Source organism: Stegastes partitus, unplaced genomic scaffold (assembly GCF_000690725.1).
Source record: "Stegastes partitus isolate 25-593 unplaced genomic scaffold, Stegastes_partitus-1.0.2 Scaffold568, whole genome shotgun sequence".
NCBI classification, from domain to species: Eukaryota; Metazoa; Chordata; class Actinopteri; family Pomacentridae; genus Stegastes; species Stegastes partitus.
This window is the reverse complement of record NW_007578299.1, coordinates 207392-226473: the sequence shown is the minus strand read 5'-3', so window position 1 is coordinate 226473 and position 19082 is coordinate 207392. Positions and strand designations below refer to the sequence as shown.

General features: G+C 40.4%; 1 protein-coding gene across 1 annotated transcript in view; it reads left to right on the top strand.

The window, feature by feature from the left end:
- Window positions 1–26: 26 nt before the first annotated feature.
- Window positions 27–19082, top strand: part of bin3 (bridging integrator 3) — a 29029-nt gene continuing 9973 nt past the window's right edge. Inside the window, exons 1-6 of the mRNA XM_008288649.1 lie at window positions 27–135; window positions 7183–7231; window positions 8576–8616; window positions 12689–12750; window positions 14333–14469; window positions 18958–18998. Coding sequence (XP_008286871.1) covers window positions 128–135; window positions 7183–7231; window positions 8576–8616; window positions 12689–12750; window positions 14333–14469; window positions 18958–18998 — 338 coding nt within the window. The 5' untranslated portion in view covers window positions 27–127. The remainder of the gene's footprint in view (window positions 136–7182; window positions 7232–8575; window positions 8617–12688; window positions 12751–14332; window positions 14470–18957; window positions 18999–19082) is intronic.

The window sequence follows — 19082 nt, the reverse complement described above, 5'->3', positions numbered from 1 at the left end:
GAAACACGAGCGGCTCAGCTCCTCTCCGGACTTCCTGGTTAATGCTCGGCTGTTGGCTGGTAAACAGGGATGATTCTCGGAAGAGAATAAAACTACCTGATGAAACCGGAGTAAAAGTTCACTCAAAATGAGCTGGTATGTATCGTGGCTACATGATTAATGTCTCGTATTAGAAGAAAATATAACTTTACCGAATTCATTCGTAGTAATTTAGGGCTGCCTTGTCGACCGGGCTCCGGCTAATTCCTGGACACGCTACACAGACAGTGCAGTGGAGCAGGAGTTAGCTGTAGCTCGTACAACTCAGAGGCACAGGAATAAAACCTCACTTAATTACCCTTTTTGTACTCGTTTTAGGGAATGGTTTGCACAAAGCAGTTTCTATAAATCGTTTTGTTAAAGCGGCAGTGTTGCAGCCCGTCAGGTTAGCTTACTTCGATGTTTGATAAAGTCGTGTAACTAGTTACTAGTACTAAATCTGTTAGCTAGCTGCTAGTGAGGTTGGTTAAATGAGGAATTAACGAGGAAATAACCCACAAAAACAAAAATAACTGCTATCCTAAGGTATTGCTGCTTGTCTGTACTGTTAAAAACAAGCCCAGGTTGTGCCTTTAGCATGACCTGGAAACTTGGTGTAGCTAATAGCCAGGTCAGCAGGTCAGTGATGAAGCCACTTAACCCGATTTGATCATTAGTCGACAGCAGTCAGCTGTTCCTAGCTAGTAGATAGTGGTTGCTACGTATACGTATAGTATAGTATTCAATGTGTATCCCGTAAATTATATAGGTAAGTCAGTGTGTTGACACCTGCAACTTGTTAACTACTGCCCACAAGCTGTTAGATTCATCTAGGCTGCCACTAACCACTGCTTTTCTATCCATTCATCTATTGCCTATTTTACAAATTAATCAAAATGTCTATTTTTTTCTACAAAAAAGGGCAAAAATTAGCATTTCACTTCAGTGAATTTTATTTGGACACACTGTATGCCTTTGTGTAATGCAGCATAGTATGAAACGTACACAGATGTTTCCATCCAGTGCAAAACTGTAAAACTGGCAACTCCAACATGATAAAAACTGAATAAATAACACGGCTCATTGCCCAGGTTAGTAGTGCAACTCCTAAAGAAATCTAAACCCTTAACCAAGTAACAAAGCACAGACTAGTTAAAGGAACTGCATTTCTCTGTGTTGTGTGGTAGCAGCTTTGAGTTTTCTGTAAATATAGTTGAATTCACAGCACAGCTGCTGTCTTTAACTTCTGTCTATGTGAGAATGTAGGACGACGTTGCAGTGATAAAATCAGGATTTTAGCAGCGCAGAGCAGCAGCTTGATCAACATGTAGTCTCAATGAGCCACATTTCTGTCACTATTTTATACTCTTTCCATCATCTGAAAACAGAAACAGAAAATATTGAAATGAGAACAGCTTTGTTTGGGAATTCCGCTGTATTAAAATACAGTTCATGTGAGCACAGAGAGTAGGAGAAAAGCAAAGAACTAAACAGTGCTCATGACGAATCACGACGTTTTCTCCTCAGGTTTTCGTGCAGTCTGTTTTGTGATTATTGAATGTACTCCTATATTCTTGATACATTGCGTCTTTGGAAACTGTGGCATTTATCTGAGGTAGCCATTGTGTAAAACTGTAGCTGTGACTAAAGCTGACCAATGACTGAAGACAAAAACAACTGATATCATGACGCAACAATTACACAGTGGTGCTGACGTAAAGCATTTGTTGGAATTAACTGAAGTTAAGAAAAACAACATGCATCAACTCAAGCATGTTAGACATACCATACACATACAGCATAAACATCAGAAACAATATTATCGTATTGCCTATATTTGTAGATGTCTACTACAAACTACTACGACATGTACGCTACAAACTGTTAATTCTTTGCTCACAAGTTTTTATAAAGACACACTTTTGCTGTTACCACGGACATGAAGTTTTGTGTATTTGCACATTACGACAGACTCAGATAAAGCAGCTGTAGACAGAGTGGAACAACTTTAACAAGAAATCTGTTTTTGGACACTCCTAGCATGTTAACTGTTGGCAGCGCACTGTGGGATTCATCAGGTGTTTTCAAGCTTCTTGGACACTCAAATGTTGTTCTCATAGTAAAACACAAGTTTGATGTGTTGGATGCCTCCATTTCTGACTACTAGTAAATAAGACACACATCTTATGTTACCGGCAAGAAGCACAAAAGATGCCTCTGTCAGCTTAGCACAGCTTATCTTAGCTTTTAAGGGGGGAAGTTGACAGTTTTGTCTGCAGGCCTTACAGCTGAGATGATTAGCTCAATCGGTGGTTGAAAAAAAAAAAGTCTATCTGCAAATATTTGATGGCCAACTATCTTTTCAAGTTATTTTTCGTGCAGAAATGGAAAACAGGATGTGATTCCAGCTTCTCAAATGTGAGAATGTGGCGCTTTTCGTTGTTATATGTGATTGAAAATGAATGTCTTTGGGTTTTAGAAAGCTGGTCACGAAAACCAATCAATTTTAAGATGTCACCTTTTATTGTAATGGACATCTGATAGCCAGCATTGAAGAGTAATTGAGAAAATAAGTGGGAGGATAAATCAACAGTGAAGTTATTAATTTTAACTCTAATTGACAAAGGATATGACAATGATCACCATGTCATTGTTATCACTTCATACCTAAATGTATACTTTTAAACAAATGTGTAGTTTTGTATAGAGTTACAGATAATTATGGAATTAGGTGCAATAAATGACGACGGGATGTGAACAGTTTGATTTATGACACACGCTTGTCTTCCATAATGTATGAATTAATGGACATTTTAAGGTGTTTCTTTAGAAAAACTGATTGGAAACGGCATGTTTTTCTGGCCATTCAGACCCACAAGCCTCAGCGCAGCTACGCCACAGTGTCTTGCGTGAGAATAAACGAGCTTGAGCTGTATGAAGGAAACTCATATCGCACTATAAACTTTGACAGTTAAAGTTTAAGGTGCGGTATTATGCTGAGGTATGTCCTAATTGTATGCATACTGTTTGAAACAGTACGTACTTATTCAGAGCAGATGTAGTACGTACTATAAACAAGGAAAACAAGTATGTGATTTTGAGTGAAGTCCTGGTTTTTCACTCTATTTTCTTGCCTTTTTTAAAAAATATTTTTTGAGACATTTCAAAAGTTTGCTCCAAAGTCATTTGGCGATTATATGGAAACTCAGGGCATCTAGCTGGTGGCCTCCCTGAAAATTAAACAGAAAAAAGGAATCATTTTCAGATCTTTCTGGTTATTTAAAAAAAAAAAATGCAAAGAAATGGTCGCTAAGACAATAGTTACCTATTTGTACAACATCCTAACATTATAGACGTTTTGATTTGCAGTCAGTGATGCTGGCCTCCTCTTTTTTTTTTTTGCAGCCCAGTAACATTAACGACAGTTGTATTCTGTCTTGTTCGTTGGACAGTATATTGTACATTTCTTTGTATCACTCAGGATTCATCTATGACTGACTTTTTCTTTTTCTTGTCTTCCAAGTATGCGGAGGTTCATTATACCAGTCCTCCCTTGTGTGTGGCAGTTAACAAGTTTAAAAAGAGGTTTGCATAATTCACTGCTTGTTTCTCACAAGCCAGGAATTGACTTCAAGAGGAAATGAGGAGAAACTAACTTTTTCAGCGCAACTATGACGTGCATGTATAGTAGCTCGCTTTATGATACGTGACACATTCTTAGTGTCATTTTCAGGCAAGACCGTAAGCAAGTTGGCGTCACTCAGTTCAGTCAGATAGTCAATAGCTGGCAAGCAACACTTCTACCAGCACGCACCGCCAAACACAAGGTCAAGAGTGGGGTGCTCGACCAGTGAAAAGAGTCCTTTATGGGCTCTGCTGACTGATGCATTCCAGCAGAGCCTGCACACTTGGTTCTATGACGTGAGAGATTTGACTTTGGGGTCATCATCAGAACAATTCCACTTCCCAACATCTTCAACTAGCCCTCTGTGCTCCGTGGAATATCTGAGGTCGAATGATGCACTACTCCTCTAATGGTTATACATTTGCCGTTTTAGAGAAAAGCCATTGGTTCTTCCACTCGGTGCATAATGTGGCCCGGATAGAGAAGACTTTTATGTCTTTGTTCATGCCTACGTGCTTACTTGATGGCGGTGACGCGTATCCCATTACAGCAAAGATGAGATAGCTCTGTAAATGCAAGTTGGCAAACTTCTCAATCATGACAGCAAGTGTATAAAGGAGTCCTTTTTAATGCATATGAACCTGACAATGGGCAATGACCAAATATTGTCAATAACGTTCAATGAGTGTCTGTGATTCTCTAAAAGTCCTATTCCTATTTATGCTTTAACCCACGTCTGCATTGCGAGGCTTAAATTTGGCTTAATAAAATTCTGGACTTCAGTTTGTGTCACACAATTTTTGTGTCTTCAGCTGTCTTGTGGCCGGGCCTGTGCCATGTCAGATGCTAGTTCTGGGTTCACAGGACCGGACTTACCAATGTTTCTAAATGTGATAGCCCCTACAGAAATATTGCTGTGTGAAGAAACATTAGAAATGATTCTCACAGTGACTACCATCCTCCCTCTTTCTCATTCTCTCCCTCTGCTTGCAGTTTCTCTCTCCCTCCCCGAAGCACACTTCACTCGGTGTGTTTGCCAGTTCTCATGAGCAGCTGAAGAGAGTGACCACTTTCCCTTGGCTCTTTGCAGAAGCACATATACTCTCGAATATATCGCATTAAGGGCTCCCTTCAGTTTTTTCCAAGCAAGTATAGCCTTTGGTACATTAAAGGGAAAATCCACTGTAATATAGTTACACTTGAGCAGATACTCTTGATGTCATCTAGAAATATATCCTGGGTCCTGTCCCTGCCAGAACATAGAAAAATAAGAGCATTGAAAGCAAACATTTTAAATATATCTTTCATGGTGCAGTGATGACAGTTTGGAGCACTGCTGCAATGCTTATACTTAATTCTTCCACTGGGTTTTTTTTCTGTGGATGTCATGATTTTCTTCCTGATACACCCACCAAATGGGAGCGAGTATCAAAAGCTGTTTCCAAATGTTGCGCAATGTTGGTAGAAAACTTAATGTCCAATTCGTTACCTTGGTTTAAGACTATTATATTACACAAATAAAGCATCAGTAGACAATTCAGCCGTCATATACACAAACAAACTAAAACAGTTACAAATATTGTTAAAAGTAGCGACAAGGAAAACTCCCTCAGATCAATGTGTGTCTTTCATTTTGTAATTTATGCCAGCAGTAAATGCATAGCCACAGTTTCAAACTTAATAGTTTATATGAGTCATTTGTGTAGCTGTGTGTAGTTGGAGTTGCTGCCTGAAATGCAGATTCATCAATCACCAACTCTGGAAAAAGTGAGTAAACGTCTCACAAATAATGAGGGCATGTACCAAACATAAAAATACGGCATTAACAAGTAGGACAGTCGTCACAACAAGTAGGTGCTCAGCAACACTGATGGGACGGGATAATGGGATATGTGCTCAACGCTAAAAACTAGTTTACGGACAGCAAGTTATAAACTTTTTGTGATTGGTTGATACATGTATGACGGGGCTGGACTGGTTCTTAACTGGCTGTTTTGTCTTAAATTTGATCTAGAACTCTGTACTTGCAAGACGTACTGTGGCTGTGGGAGGTTGCTCCTTGTTATTGTAGCTTTGGAGGAGCACTGTTTGATCTCAGGCCTTAGTTTACATTCACAGAAGTCTCCGTTAAATTATACAGCTGTTGTTTTTTGTGAGAGGAATCCCATACAATTTTAAAAACGGCTACATACGTATGTATTGTATTTAGTGTGACGTAGTAGCGTAACTATCAGGCAATCAGAGAAGGTGAGTCACATAAGATCGAGTTGAGTAATTCCTGTGGTTATTTTCCACGTTGGCTCACCCAAATGATGACATCGTAGGTGAAACTACTTTCCTCAGCCCAAAGCAACAAAATGTTTTTGGCATTTGTAATTCCTTCGGATCTAAATCACTGACGTACGTGTTTATATCTTCATTGAAAACAGTGTCCTTATTGAAAGCAAGGTCAGAGCAATTGATATCTGATAACCCGAAGCATGCCACCGAATCAGCAAATCAAATGAAATCTTGATACCTGAGCCGCTTGTGAAACCAGTTTCTTTATTTTTTTAAAAACTAGATTAATCCTGCTATTATTTGACCATGTTGAGTTTTGTGATTGAGCTGTCATCAAAAGGATCTTCCCCACACATCAGTAGCGTTCCCTGGTTGCACAACGAGGCCCTACATCACACCCTCTCTTTTCCATCTCATTAGTCTACACACCTTTCTTTTGACGCAGCTGCTGCCTCACCCTGCCTGTCAGCAGCAACTGTCCATCATATAGCTTAGATTTCAGACCATTAGTGCCACATCAATGACAACCTACAGCCAATCACATTGGTACGGCAGTGTCTTCTGTTTCACGGATTCCCAAGGCACTGTGATGCTCGGCGGCAACTTATTAGGGCATAGGCAGGGTTTTGAAATGGGGATAAAAGATTGTGTTTTAACTAAGACGGAGCAGGTTTCTTTTTCTTTTGCCAAAATTCGAGTTTGGATCTCCGTGTGTTGTTTTTTCACGAGTGAAGAAAAGTTGTACTTCATTCTGAAAATTACGTGTAACTATTGCAGATGCGATAAACCACGTGGCATGTTTTGGTGTTGATTGTTGTTTCCTCTGTCTTTTTGAGTCCTAATATACGGATGTGCCTGCCTGACATTCTGCAGAGGGCTCACTATTTTTCTGACACGCAGTGTAGCATCTGTGTTAGATTGCCAGCTGGGATCATGCAGCAAAAGCACACAGAAGAGGGGACAACCACCTCTGTTGACTGATATCCGCTTACAATGGGAGCCAGATGTGATCAGCGATGACATGAAGTTAATGTGCATGGCACTGACTGCATACTTGAGAGGAACAGGGATTAACAGCCTCTGATTGTCTGTGCCAGTGATCTAAAAGAGGTGCTTGGTCACCCTAAGACCTGCACTGACCTCTAGTCAGGCGTCATGTGACTGATGACAATCTAAGCATTCAATAATCTCACCTTTTAGGTAGTCATTTTCCAGTTGCTTATGTCTATCACCTCTCATTGCTTTTTGTTTCATTTCAGGATTCCTTTCAAGATTGGACAACCAAAGAAACAGATTGTCTCTAAAACTGTAAGTCACTCGAACAAACTTTCACTCCATTCACACATTTCTCAAAAAGATTTTGATTAAAAAAAAGGCAGTATTTTTTTAAGGAAAAGGTGTGGAGGGTTGGCTTTTGTTAAGGCTTACTTGTAGTTAAGCTTCACAAAATGGCTTATTCAACACGTATAGTAGTCTAAATACTGTCATTGGTGTGCCACAGCCAAAAGACTTATTGGATGCCAATTTGTTTTAGCCATTCAAGGGGGCAGGGGTGGTTACCTTGAAGGGACAGTGAGTGGGTGTTCTTCTTGCTGGGGAAAACCACTTCCACCGTAATGGGTCTGTGGCCCGGTAGCCACTGTCGGACTGGGTTTCCAGCTTCCTGTGCCATCCTAAGCAAAACCCATGGAGTGGGTTAAACGCTGCCCAGTTAGATGATCCACTAGTGACAAAGTATCAACTCCCTCCCTCGTTTGTTTTGGCCACTGTGTTTACATCCAGGAGCCCACAGAACCACAAGACAGGAACCCATATGAGACCTCTCGGTTGACATGTTTCCGAGACATGGTAGAACAAGCTATCTCATACCGCATTCAGACCAACTCGGTGGGTCTTTTTGTACGGGTCAACCTGTGTCAGCCCACCCTCCTTCACAGCCCGGCCCAGCTTTGGTGACCTGGCATTGCTATCTGGAAATGAATTCAGTGAAACCAAAGTTTAACGTAATTTAATCAACTGGCCAACAAAAGTGAGAGAGAGAGAGAGAGAGAGAGAGGGCATAGTAGAGAACTGAAACTAGGGCTTTGTTTGGTAATTTTTCAGTTCCACTCAGTGTAATTTTCAGGTTTATCAGTGTTGTCTATAGAACTGCACTGAAGGCTGGAGTCTTTGTGAGAGGCAGGGTGACAGCTGTCTCATGAATGAATCCAGTGTGATTTATACGCAGGTAGAGTAGACAGCAGACCCATGTCATGTAAGCCCTGTCAGCTTGATTTACATATATATCACCTGCATTTCAACTTTCTTTATTGAGTTGTTCATGCTGACAAAGAAAGACCCTGAGAAATTACATAGCCCATTCATTTTTCAGGTAAAGACAGTAGTTATGAAGATGGCTGAGTAGTAAAACATTTAAGACTGCACCAACTTATCTGCATTATTCCTTAAGACTACAAACATATAGCCATTTTTGGTGACCTGTTTTACATCTCTCATATCAAAAGTTTTTATTCATTTTCATTTGTGTAGTCATTTTTAAGATAATGTTGAAATGTTTTTTTCCTCAAAATTAGTTGCAGACTGTTTCAAATGAATACAAATTGAATAAGGAAATCACTGAATTTTCCATGACATGCATTCCTTTTATTTTAGGTTGAACGAGACTTCGAACGAGAATATGACAAACTCCAAAAGTAAGTTTGCATTTTGAACCAAAGTTTATGAGGCAGACGATTACTGTGGTTTCTGTATGTGTTGTCCATGTCCATTTGGACAATGTGATTCTGTTACAGGTTTTACAGTTTACTAAACATACTTTGTGTGTGCTGCCAAGTGTGTTGGAAGTCCATGTATGCATGTTCGAGACTGTGTTTTTGTACCTACAGTTTAGTTAAATGCGAATTTTCACACATCATGTGTCTGCCCACATAATATATTTTATTTTTTTGTAAGTATTGGTTTTATACTATAACTAGCATCAGTATATGGAGAATTCAGTCAGAATAATTTGATCATGTTGCATAAACTCTCCTCAATCTCCTCAAGTCAAAGAAGAGTGAAGTAAAAAAAATAAAATAAAATTGCACCAGACATGCTGTAATGAGGTTGGTGGAAATCTGAAAATACTGAGAGATCTTTTTAGAATTGTCTGGACATTGATCTAAAATCAGATTGTTGTTGTGTGTTGAACAATTTTAATTGTGGGTGTTTTGTGTTTTGGCTTTACATGTTTCCAAAGTACTCCTAATTATACATATAGTATCTTTGTTCTATTTGTTGGTCTAAATTTGTAAACAGCTGATGGCTATTATTTCAGTGTTTCTCTCAAACAAAGGAGAGTGGGGTTCAGAGCATTTAGAAAACCCGAGACCTGAACGCTCACTACATCCGGGCCCTGTCTTACTGCGAGGCTGAGGTTATTGAAACTCCCCGAGGGCCCAGCAAAATGAGTGGGAGCACCATTTTCCTCTCAGGTTTTGTTGAGTAGGAGGGCCCTTTATCAGGAAGGTGTGGTGCCAATAGACCTTATAGATGAGTCAGAGCAGCAGGCATGTTCAGACATTTTTGTTCTCCACCCTAGAGATCCATATCAACACATCATGGTGTATCTGTGGCCTAATTTCAGTATGCTTAGGCATGAACCACGAGTACTGTTTTTGCATTTTGTCTGCCTCACTAATAAAATATTTTGTGAAATTTAACTTGTGCTTTTATGTTATTAATAAAAGTAGAGAGATTTTTGAGCCCAATACTGATGTCAATATGTAAGAGCAACAAAATCTGATTAAAGTGTATAAAAGTCAATATTTTTCACATAACATTCATAACATACTAACAGTGTTTTGATTAGAAGCAGGGTTGGTGCAAATAGTTATGACCTAACTAGAGTAACTTCATTCACTCAATGGGAAATTTGCCTTAGACTCTCATTTTTGCAGTATGTGGTGATTCTGACATTGTATGCCTAAAACTGTAACTTTACTCTGCCCTCCTGGTGACAAATTGTGCATCTTTTTAAAAAAAAAATCCCTTAATTGATATATACAGAGTTTACTATGCTGTATCAGCATGTAGTAAAGGTTTGTGTATTTACCTTTTGTGGCTATCCATTTAATAACATGGAGGTGGGAAATTCATTCATCATGTACTACTCTGCTTAGTTTCTAGTGTAACTATTTCTTTGGCCAGCTCCAATTTTCTGAAACTAGAAAGTTTCTAGTTTTCAAATAGTTTTACACAAGCTCTGTTTTAATTCTTGCTTTTTGCAGTGATTTACATCGAACTTCAGTGCCTGACCTGGGTCTTGTGTGAATAGCAATGACCAGCTGTCTACCTAAAAGGAATCTGGTGCGAATGTTCAAACAAACATAGTGGAATGCCTGTTCGTTACCTCGTGGCATACTCAGCGTTTGTGCTTGAAAGTCTTGAGAAAATGCAGCAGTGTCTTTCCAGTTTTCACCAGGCAATGTGGCGTGATGATTGTGGCGGCACAGGGCATTGGGGCACTAGTGCAAGGAGCAGCAGCTGTTCCAATAGGTCGCTCTATTAACACCTTTTGGATAGAGACTCCAGGCTCACCTGGCACTCATCCAGAATGGCTCTCTCACTGTCAGTGCTGACAGAGTAGGGAAGATGCAACAGTATTGTGCAACACATTTTTAAGTAGGAGGTAGTGTCTGGAACATGAGTTTCACATGCACAAACAAGCACTACAAGAACACATTTTGAGTGTACAGGCATTGGTCTCAGAGTGTACTAGTTTGTTTACATAGTGAAATGCTTTCACCCACTATCCTGCAACCCAGTCTCCATGACTGGCTGGGCTTTGCCATTATGCTGTTATTTTCCTCATCTCATGTTTGTCTCCTTTCGTCACTCTCCAGTGTAACAGTAACTGTATCAGCCAAGCGACAAGACACTATTTTAGTTTTGATTTGTTTTACATTATTCAGTACAAAGCGTAGTTATGTAGTTCGATTTATCCACTGCTTCTGCTCGCCACTATCACAAAGACAGAAATGATAAAACTGACCACATCCGCATTTCCAGATGTTTAAGTGTCAGAAGCAATTTTTTAGTTGCTGGTATGACTCAAAACGGATTTGTAATACAATAGCTGCATGGAAATACTGTCTCTAAGGGCAGGTTTTAAAAGCTCGAGGTATTCTGTGATGCTTTAACTCTTCATGTTCAGATATGTAATATGTTATAAAAACAGGGAGAAGCCGTCTTAATTATTAGATACTGACTAAATGCTGCTTGAAGTATTGCTGATTAGACTAACTGTTAAAGGAGAAGCCTTTGCCGCAGTTAGAAATGCTCATTTGTAAATATCCGAATTGTAACAGTATATTTTCATTACTTTTGAGAAAGGCTGATATGCCTTGTGAGACCCAGTTACATCTAATTGGTGAGAGGGACACAAGAAGTTACTGTGGAGATTGTTCTGACAGAATGTTTTTTTTCCCCGTGGTGTGAACAGTAAGGGATGAAGTTACATCATTTACTGCAAATGACATTTTTGGAACAACCTCCATCTGGTCTGTGGCGATTTAGTATAAAATCCTAAAACACGTCAAGGAACACAAAAGCATGTAGAGGACAAGTTATGATAAAAAATATTAATCATTTTTAGTTGCCTTTAGACCCGACATCCTCAGAGTTTGCAGGCTCTTTGTAGAGAGAACAAACAAATGAATAAATGAAATTGCAATTACAGATGACAATCTTCAAATCAAAGCTGTTGCAATACAAGTGCAATCTGACATGAGCTTATTCCACAAAATATTAGATTTTTGTGACTGCTGTTGGGAAGTTTCCCAGGACCCCACATGCTATCCTGTGATGATACACTACATTGCATTTCTGGAGCCGAACGTTCCTTTTACTGTCCTGCTAAAAGGGTTTTGTTTCATGAAATACAGAGCTCTCTGTGGAAATATTAAAGGTTCACCAATAAACAAATAATAATAATAATAATTGGGAATAATTTCAACCCCTTAGTTTTAACGGTTTATGTTTGGTTTATGCACCTGTGAGTATACTGCAGTAACCCACTGTGTGCTTGTTTCCCAGCTGCTGAACAATTCCATTTTTGGTTGGCTCTTCTGAAATGGCCATATCTGTTTTACTAGTGTCTTACTTTTGCTGTGGTCAGTGACCACACCAGAAATCCGGTGGGATTACAGTTACTGTCTTCCTATTTATTACAATCCTTGAAATGCAGTGATGGAAGTGAGACCCCACCACATTGCATTTTTCATCAAGCCAGGAGAAGTGATATGATAGAGGTCTCAGGGGAGATTCTAAACCCCTTGTTTGCCTTAATTGATATAATGAATGGCATGTGTTTTCAGCCTCCATAGTCTGGTAATTGCCATTTTTAACACCCATCAATGGAATATGTGCAGTGGAATGACTGAAGACATTAATGCTTTTGAGCGGAAATGTAGTTGACAGTAACAAGAAGGATTCCCTGTATTGTTAATTAGCTAACAGATTTTATGTGGAATCAGTGAAATGTGTAATTCCTTCTTCAACCATATTTCTTTATATCTCAAATTTCTTTTTCTAGGTTGGTGTTTTCTTAATCCATGTCTGTGTTGTCTTTGTCCATATCAATGTGTTTAGAGTGAATAAAATTCATTTTGAGTCAAGTATATGTTTAGATTATTAGGAATTAGTTTGATTGTTATGATTGCTGATGCTTTGCTGTAGTTTTAAACAAGAAGCTGGCTGATAATTATTTTTCTGCGTGTCCCACAGGCTGGAGGATCAGACGAAAAAGCTTCACAAAGACATGAAGAAAAGCACCGAGGCTGATTTAGGTATGTTCTGCCACCAACTTGTGTGCTACCGCCTGGTGTGCCATTGATCTCCACTTGTTCACCAACATACCTGATGTTGCTTGGCAGGTTTTTCAGGGCTAGAAAGATGTTCGGTTGTCTTGGTTTGTGTGTTAGCTCTCCAAACGACTCGACAAATGAGACGAGAGAGTATGAGCCTCCGCCTTAATCTTCTTTTATAGGCTTTTCTCCGCTATCGTAGCAGGTACATGTTTTGTCTTTCTGTTTGTGCAATATTCAGTGAGGGCTCAATTTGTGTACCATATCTGCCGTCATTTATTTGTGCATTTGTCTGCCACAGAAACCATGTTTACTCTCCGCGTATTTGCTTATTTGTTGGTTTTTGATTTTTGTATTTGGGAAGTAGCAGTAGGCATGGCCTGTGGTAAGTAGTCAGTTGTGGGGGTGGAGGGAGCGGGGACGGATGGAGCAGTGAGAGGCTTCTTCATTTCCTCTCCTTTGTGCTCTGGAATATGGATGTCTGCATCATCAAAGTGTCATAGCTGTCAGGGCCTCATTATCGTTAATGGATTCCATCTGTTGCACAGGTCCCATCTCCACCAACTGCAACCGAACAAAGAAGTGGACCTACTCCGCATGTCAGCACTAAATTTTATACACTGCTCTCTATATTGGCTATCATTTATCAAATCAAAGGTGGTGATATGCACAGCTCTATTGAACTTGCTGACAGTCATCTGGTGAGGGACAACAATATTTTTTAGGGGGTGTTCCAGTTCACGGTGTCAATTAAGCTAAATGACGGACGGTAAACTAGTTAATATGGATAACTCAAGGGGTATGAGTTTCACTTCTTTGCTCACTGCTAATATTTTCAGGTCACCTTTTGGTTTTCCTGAACCTCTAATCAACATGACCCTTAGTCATATCAGACAAGGTCAAACCCAGCCATTTGTTACCTGGAGTTCAAATGGAGAGAGGTGCGGAAACAACACACCGTGATAATTGATTGGTTGAAAATTGGTCTCGAGAGAATCCCAAGGCAGTGTGAAAAGACCAGTGACTGTTCCAGATCTCCATAAAGCCCATTTTCAAAACATGGCTCCTCTTGTCAGCTTGTGTCTACTCAGTACAGCTCATTTATTTTGATACTGAAGCCATAATCTGATATGTGCTCTGTGTCTAAACAAAGTGGCATGTGTGCAGATTAACAGTAATTGGTGCTGTCAGTGTAGAAACATGGCAAAGATTCTTGGTGCACTGGTGAATATTCAATACGGCAGACAGCCCCACCACCCCCTCAGATTTTTACAATGGGGGCAGCACTGTGCCATTCTACTTGTGCTCTTTCCCAAAAGCTCACTTTTGAATGCCCTACCACATGGAAACACATGCAGAGATGAAACGCTTAAAGTCTTTGTTTAATCCACAAAAAAATCCCTCCACAGTGTAAGAACAATGTAAAAGTCTGGCACTGAATTGGATTAAAATGTGCAGATGTGTACATTTTCATTAACCATTTATAACAACTGTCTTGTCACAAAGTTATTGTACTATGTTTAACAGTACTCTTTGCTTTTGTATGTGTACGTGTGGTTGTCAGCCATGTCCAAGGCAGCGGTGAAGATCTCTGCAGACCTGCTGAGTAACCCGCTGTGTGAGCAGGACCAGGCCTTCCTCGAGTCCATGACTGCTTTAGATACAGCCATGAGAAGGATGGACGCCTTCAACCAGGAGAAGGTCAGACTCATTCTCATATTCTACGTTTTTAATATGCCACTTTACTTTTTTTCTGTTTTCTCTACTTGTTTTTTTTTTTTTATTTTCATTTTTATTTTGGCACTTGTTGTTGGTTTTAGATTGGTATCAGGTGACATGTTTTTCCTCAGACATACAAAGTAGGAAACTGGACAAGGTTTTGTTGAAATTGCATGTTTTCAGATTTGTCAATATTGTGCTGCCTGTGGACTAAAAACTATCCGTATGTCTTTCCTTCTGCTGTTTTTGAAAAGCATCTGTGGTATCATCCTCTATAAGCTCAAGCTACTGGTTATCAGCTGTGAAAATTGATGCATTTGTGACTCACTGGTGTCTAAAATAACTCATACAATAGAAGGGCCTTTTTCCAACCAGAAAATAAGCCCTGCCACAAAATTCATAACAATATCTCACAGCTTGAGAAGTGAACAAGTCATTTGTATTGCTTGCATTACGTACTGAAACAAACATTTGGCTTCCGTTCAACTCTTTTTTTTTTTTACATTGACGGGTCACCCATATAGTCTTGAAAGGTTACAGCAAAAAGTTAGTTCATGGAGTAGAGCAACTGTAATGAGCATGAATTTATAAAACTTATAATACGCGTAAACACTATAAACTTCTCAAATCCCTCCTGCAGCTCTACATTTTTTAGTAGCACCAGATGAAAAAACACCCGAGGAATCACCAGCGTTTCAGATCGTATCAGCGTACTGACAGACGCCGACAGGCAGACCAAGCCCGACGTTGTCATCCAACCAGTGTAGCCAAAATATGGTCCATCCCTTCCTTCATTTACATTTGCTTTCATGTTTTACATTTCTGTTGGTTGCGTTTAGACATTTGCAGCATTTGTTGATTTGGAAGGCATTTCTTTTAATGTTTTTACTTCTCACTCTTGTATGTTTTGTCCTAAGGGCCGACCGTAGTTAGGCAGACATTTCTTTCCAGAACTGTAAGCAGTACAGCGTACTCTTGCCTGCTCTTCCACAGCTGTACTTTGTGAAGATCTCTTCTTTGGCTGTCAGGCCTCTTCAGATTATTTTCCGGGTGCACTTCAGTTTTTGATTAGAATCATCGCCACAGGTAGTTATAATGTGAATCATAGTGGCACCGCATGTGTGCATCCTCAAGGCACTCCACTGTGAAGGGTAGACATTTAAAGAGGAAAAAATACAGGAGAGAACACAGGAGATCACACTAAGGCATATACCGATTGACTTTTTTCCATCTGTGTTTTCTTGACTCATTGCCCTGATAGTAGGTGTTCTAGGCTTTTCACATTTGTTGCCTTAAAAATATTCCCCTTTCTTTTCATATTTTGTTTTGAACCAGAATGATTTCATAACCTTTCCCACAACAACGAGCCAACAAGGGGGAGAAAATGAATACCTTTGAAAACAGTGGATAAATTTATTATTCCATGGTGAAAGTGTAGTGTAGTATCGCAGGAATAACAGACCATCTGTCACCTGGAAATGTACATATAGGGTTGAGAGGACATGATTTATATTTTCTGTGAACCCTCATGAAGTGGACTCAGTTTCCATAGAAAATCAAGCCATAAGCTGTTCCCCAAGGAACGTGAGCGAGGAAGTGTCCAAGCAGCAACCTAAGTTCCTGGAAAAATGTTTTGAAGTCCGCATTTGAAATGAGCATATTGTCTATCTAAGTAGGTTACGCTGGTGAATAAATTTCATCATGCAATAAGTTAATATATAATATTTGTGCATTTTAAGCGTGATGTCATGTGAGGAGCTTTATTTCTACTTTGACAGAAAATGAAAGAAAATATTATATTGCATAATAAACATGTGGAAAGTGTAGGGTGGAGTTTTAACAACTATTCTGTCGCAATCACTTTTGTTTCTGTCCTTCTTTCTTCAGTTTTGACACACCAGTCTTTCAGATTGGTTTTGCTCACAGCTCATCAAATTTTACAGGAGCCATTTTGAGTGACTAGACAAAGTAAAATGTAGGTTGGACTGAATGTGTGGGTTTGTGACCCGGGGTGCGTATGTTCCAGGACTTGGCTTGGTTGAGTGCCCAGGAGAGCACTCCTGCCAGTTTGACTGTTTTCAGGATAGAGCACTTTCACATTCTTCAGATTTTATACAATATCAAATTAGCTTTTCCATTTTCACTGTCTTTTGAATTCTGAGCTGGAGACAAAATTTAAACGGCACTAACCACGCACACTTGACTGAATGGATAAGTAACGTTGGGTACTCTAAATCTACCCTTCTTTCCATGTCAATTGAAAACTTTAGTTTGAAGGTATCTTCAGCATCAAAGTCTCCCTGCTGCACTTTTTCCTCTTGGCTAAAATCGCTTCAGGCAGTCGTCTCTCATTTCAATGTGGTTTTGTATTTTCATGTTTTCAGCAGTCTCGAGTACCAAAGAATCTCTATAGTGTGTAGTAGTGGATCAATTTTCTGGCTATATGGTGTGTAGTTTTCCTGTTTGGTTCTGTGACTCTGATGTGTTTGACAGTGATTCAGCCAGGCACTTTGATCCCAGCACAGTTTCTCACTTGTTGAGGACAACAGTCACCAACTGTATTGACGTGGTTATTTTTTTTTTTTCCCACTTTCATCCGGAGTGGATTTTGACAGCGAGGTCACACCTGATTTTCTCTGCACTTCTTTCAGTCTTACTAAATAAAAATCCTCACCTTAACACAATGTTCACTTCCAGATTTGGGCTGGGCTATGTGGCTCCTTTTGTAGAGTGGCTAAAAGTGAGCTAAAGGCAAAATAGTGATTGTGAATACTTTCTGGTCAGTCTGCTGTGTGTATCACCTCTAGGTTTGCTAGGTGTTTAAAATCCAGCACAGCTCACTCGAACACTACTCTAACTTCTCCCTTCAAGCTGGCTGTTGATTCTGACGGCACCAACAGCAAACCTTATTGCTCCAGCAAAACAGACACAAAAGCATCCACCCTTTGCTCTTCTCCGTGTTGAGACGAGATGTTCTGCCGCAGGGCCCACAAGTGAGAGAGCCAGCAGATAAAACGTGCAGCGATAATGAAGGCAGCAGTGGCCCAGGTCTGTGTGTTTATTTCTGGGGCTGAGGAGGGCGCACAGCCCCGCCGGCACACTGCTGCCGAAGCTGAGCCCCAGTGTAGATGGCGGCAGCGCAGTAGAGGATGCTCCGTTTGGAGGGATATTGATTTCCTCTGCGATCTGTGTGTATTTTTGGGAGGCCTGTGTGCCGGGATGGCCTCTGCCCCGTGACTCACTGATGGAGACTGCTGCTTGAGCGCCGGCCTCAGGCTCTGCGGGGCCTCCAAGGAATAGCTCTGCCCCCCCCCTCTCTGTGGGAAGGGGCAGAGGGTAGAGGGCACCAGCATGCTTAAGCAAATCTGCCGCTGTTCTTCTCCCTCCTCGCTGCATGCTCTCACCTTAGAAGCAGCAGCGCAGCTCAAGTCGGGGAGGGGGAGATGGTGTGAATATGTAAAACAAAGAAAATGTGAATTCCCATGTACTTATTTGTTATTGGTTCTCTGTTTTCCCTCAAACCACAATCAACCATTTTGTACTTGGAAATCTGCCTGTGTGAAGCAGTGAGTGTTGCTGTATGTTCTCATAGATGGTCAGGGCATTTTTACAAAGCACAGCTGCGATCTTGCTTCCTTCTTGTGGTGTGATTGACTGTCCTTCCAATAGCAAGTGAACATATGATTAGTGGAGCTGCTCACTGTTCTCATGCAGCTGTCACTTCACATCTCACTGCTTCAAATTCTCCTCCACTGTTCCCTAGCATTTGCTGTTCACTTGGCTTGATTGCCTGGTTAACTTAACTCTGTTACGCTGGCAGATCCAGTCGTAGCAGTCATTTTGAATCTGCAATGTAAATGACGCTGGAAACTTTATTAATTGTGCGCCAACTTCTGTCGATGAGACTTGGTGCTGGGGCTGGAGGCCTCGAGATGAGATGTTCGTTTACTTCCATTTAACACCCCCCTTCCCCTCCTTCCCTCCCCTGTCGGTTCTGGCAACCAGAAGGAGAATGCAGGAAAATATAAACTGTTATTGTTAAAATGTTTGTTTGTAAAGAACTTTCATCTTGTAAGGCAGCCCACCCTCCACAGGATTTGAAATCAGTTGGGCTTTGCTTTCATGTCCGTCCCCTGACAGTTCCATCCTTTTGTATCGCAAGCTCAATGAATATTCAGGGGTTTCTCCTCAGGGCTTGTGTACAATAAAAGAGTCAACGTCATGAAAGTTTCTTTGCAAGCCCCCCCCCCTCCCCTTTTTCTTGAGTGCTCTGTTTGAAATATACACAAGTGTTGATGTTTGTGCCGCGGCATTACTTTGCAGCTAATGAGCGAGAGATGTAGAAGCTATTTGGTTCCGACTTCACTTCTGATGTAACTCAATTTGACAATGAATAACAATTTGTAATGTGGCTTCCCTTGATATAGAGGTTATTATTGCTTGTTTTAACAAATGTCCTTTATATTTCAGGTCAACCAGATCCAGAAGACCGTTATTGATCCTCTGAAAAAGTAAGTGTCAATCTTGATTCCTCCTACTCTGTCTGGGTTGGCTTTAAATGTCTCTCTATAGGTATAGTATAGTGTGTGTGTGTG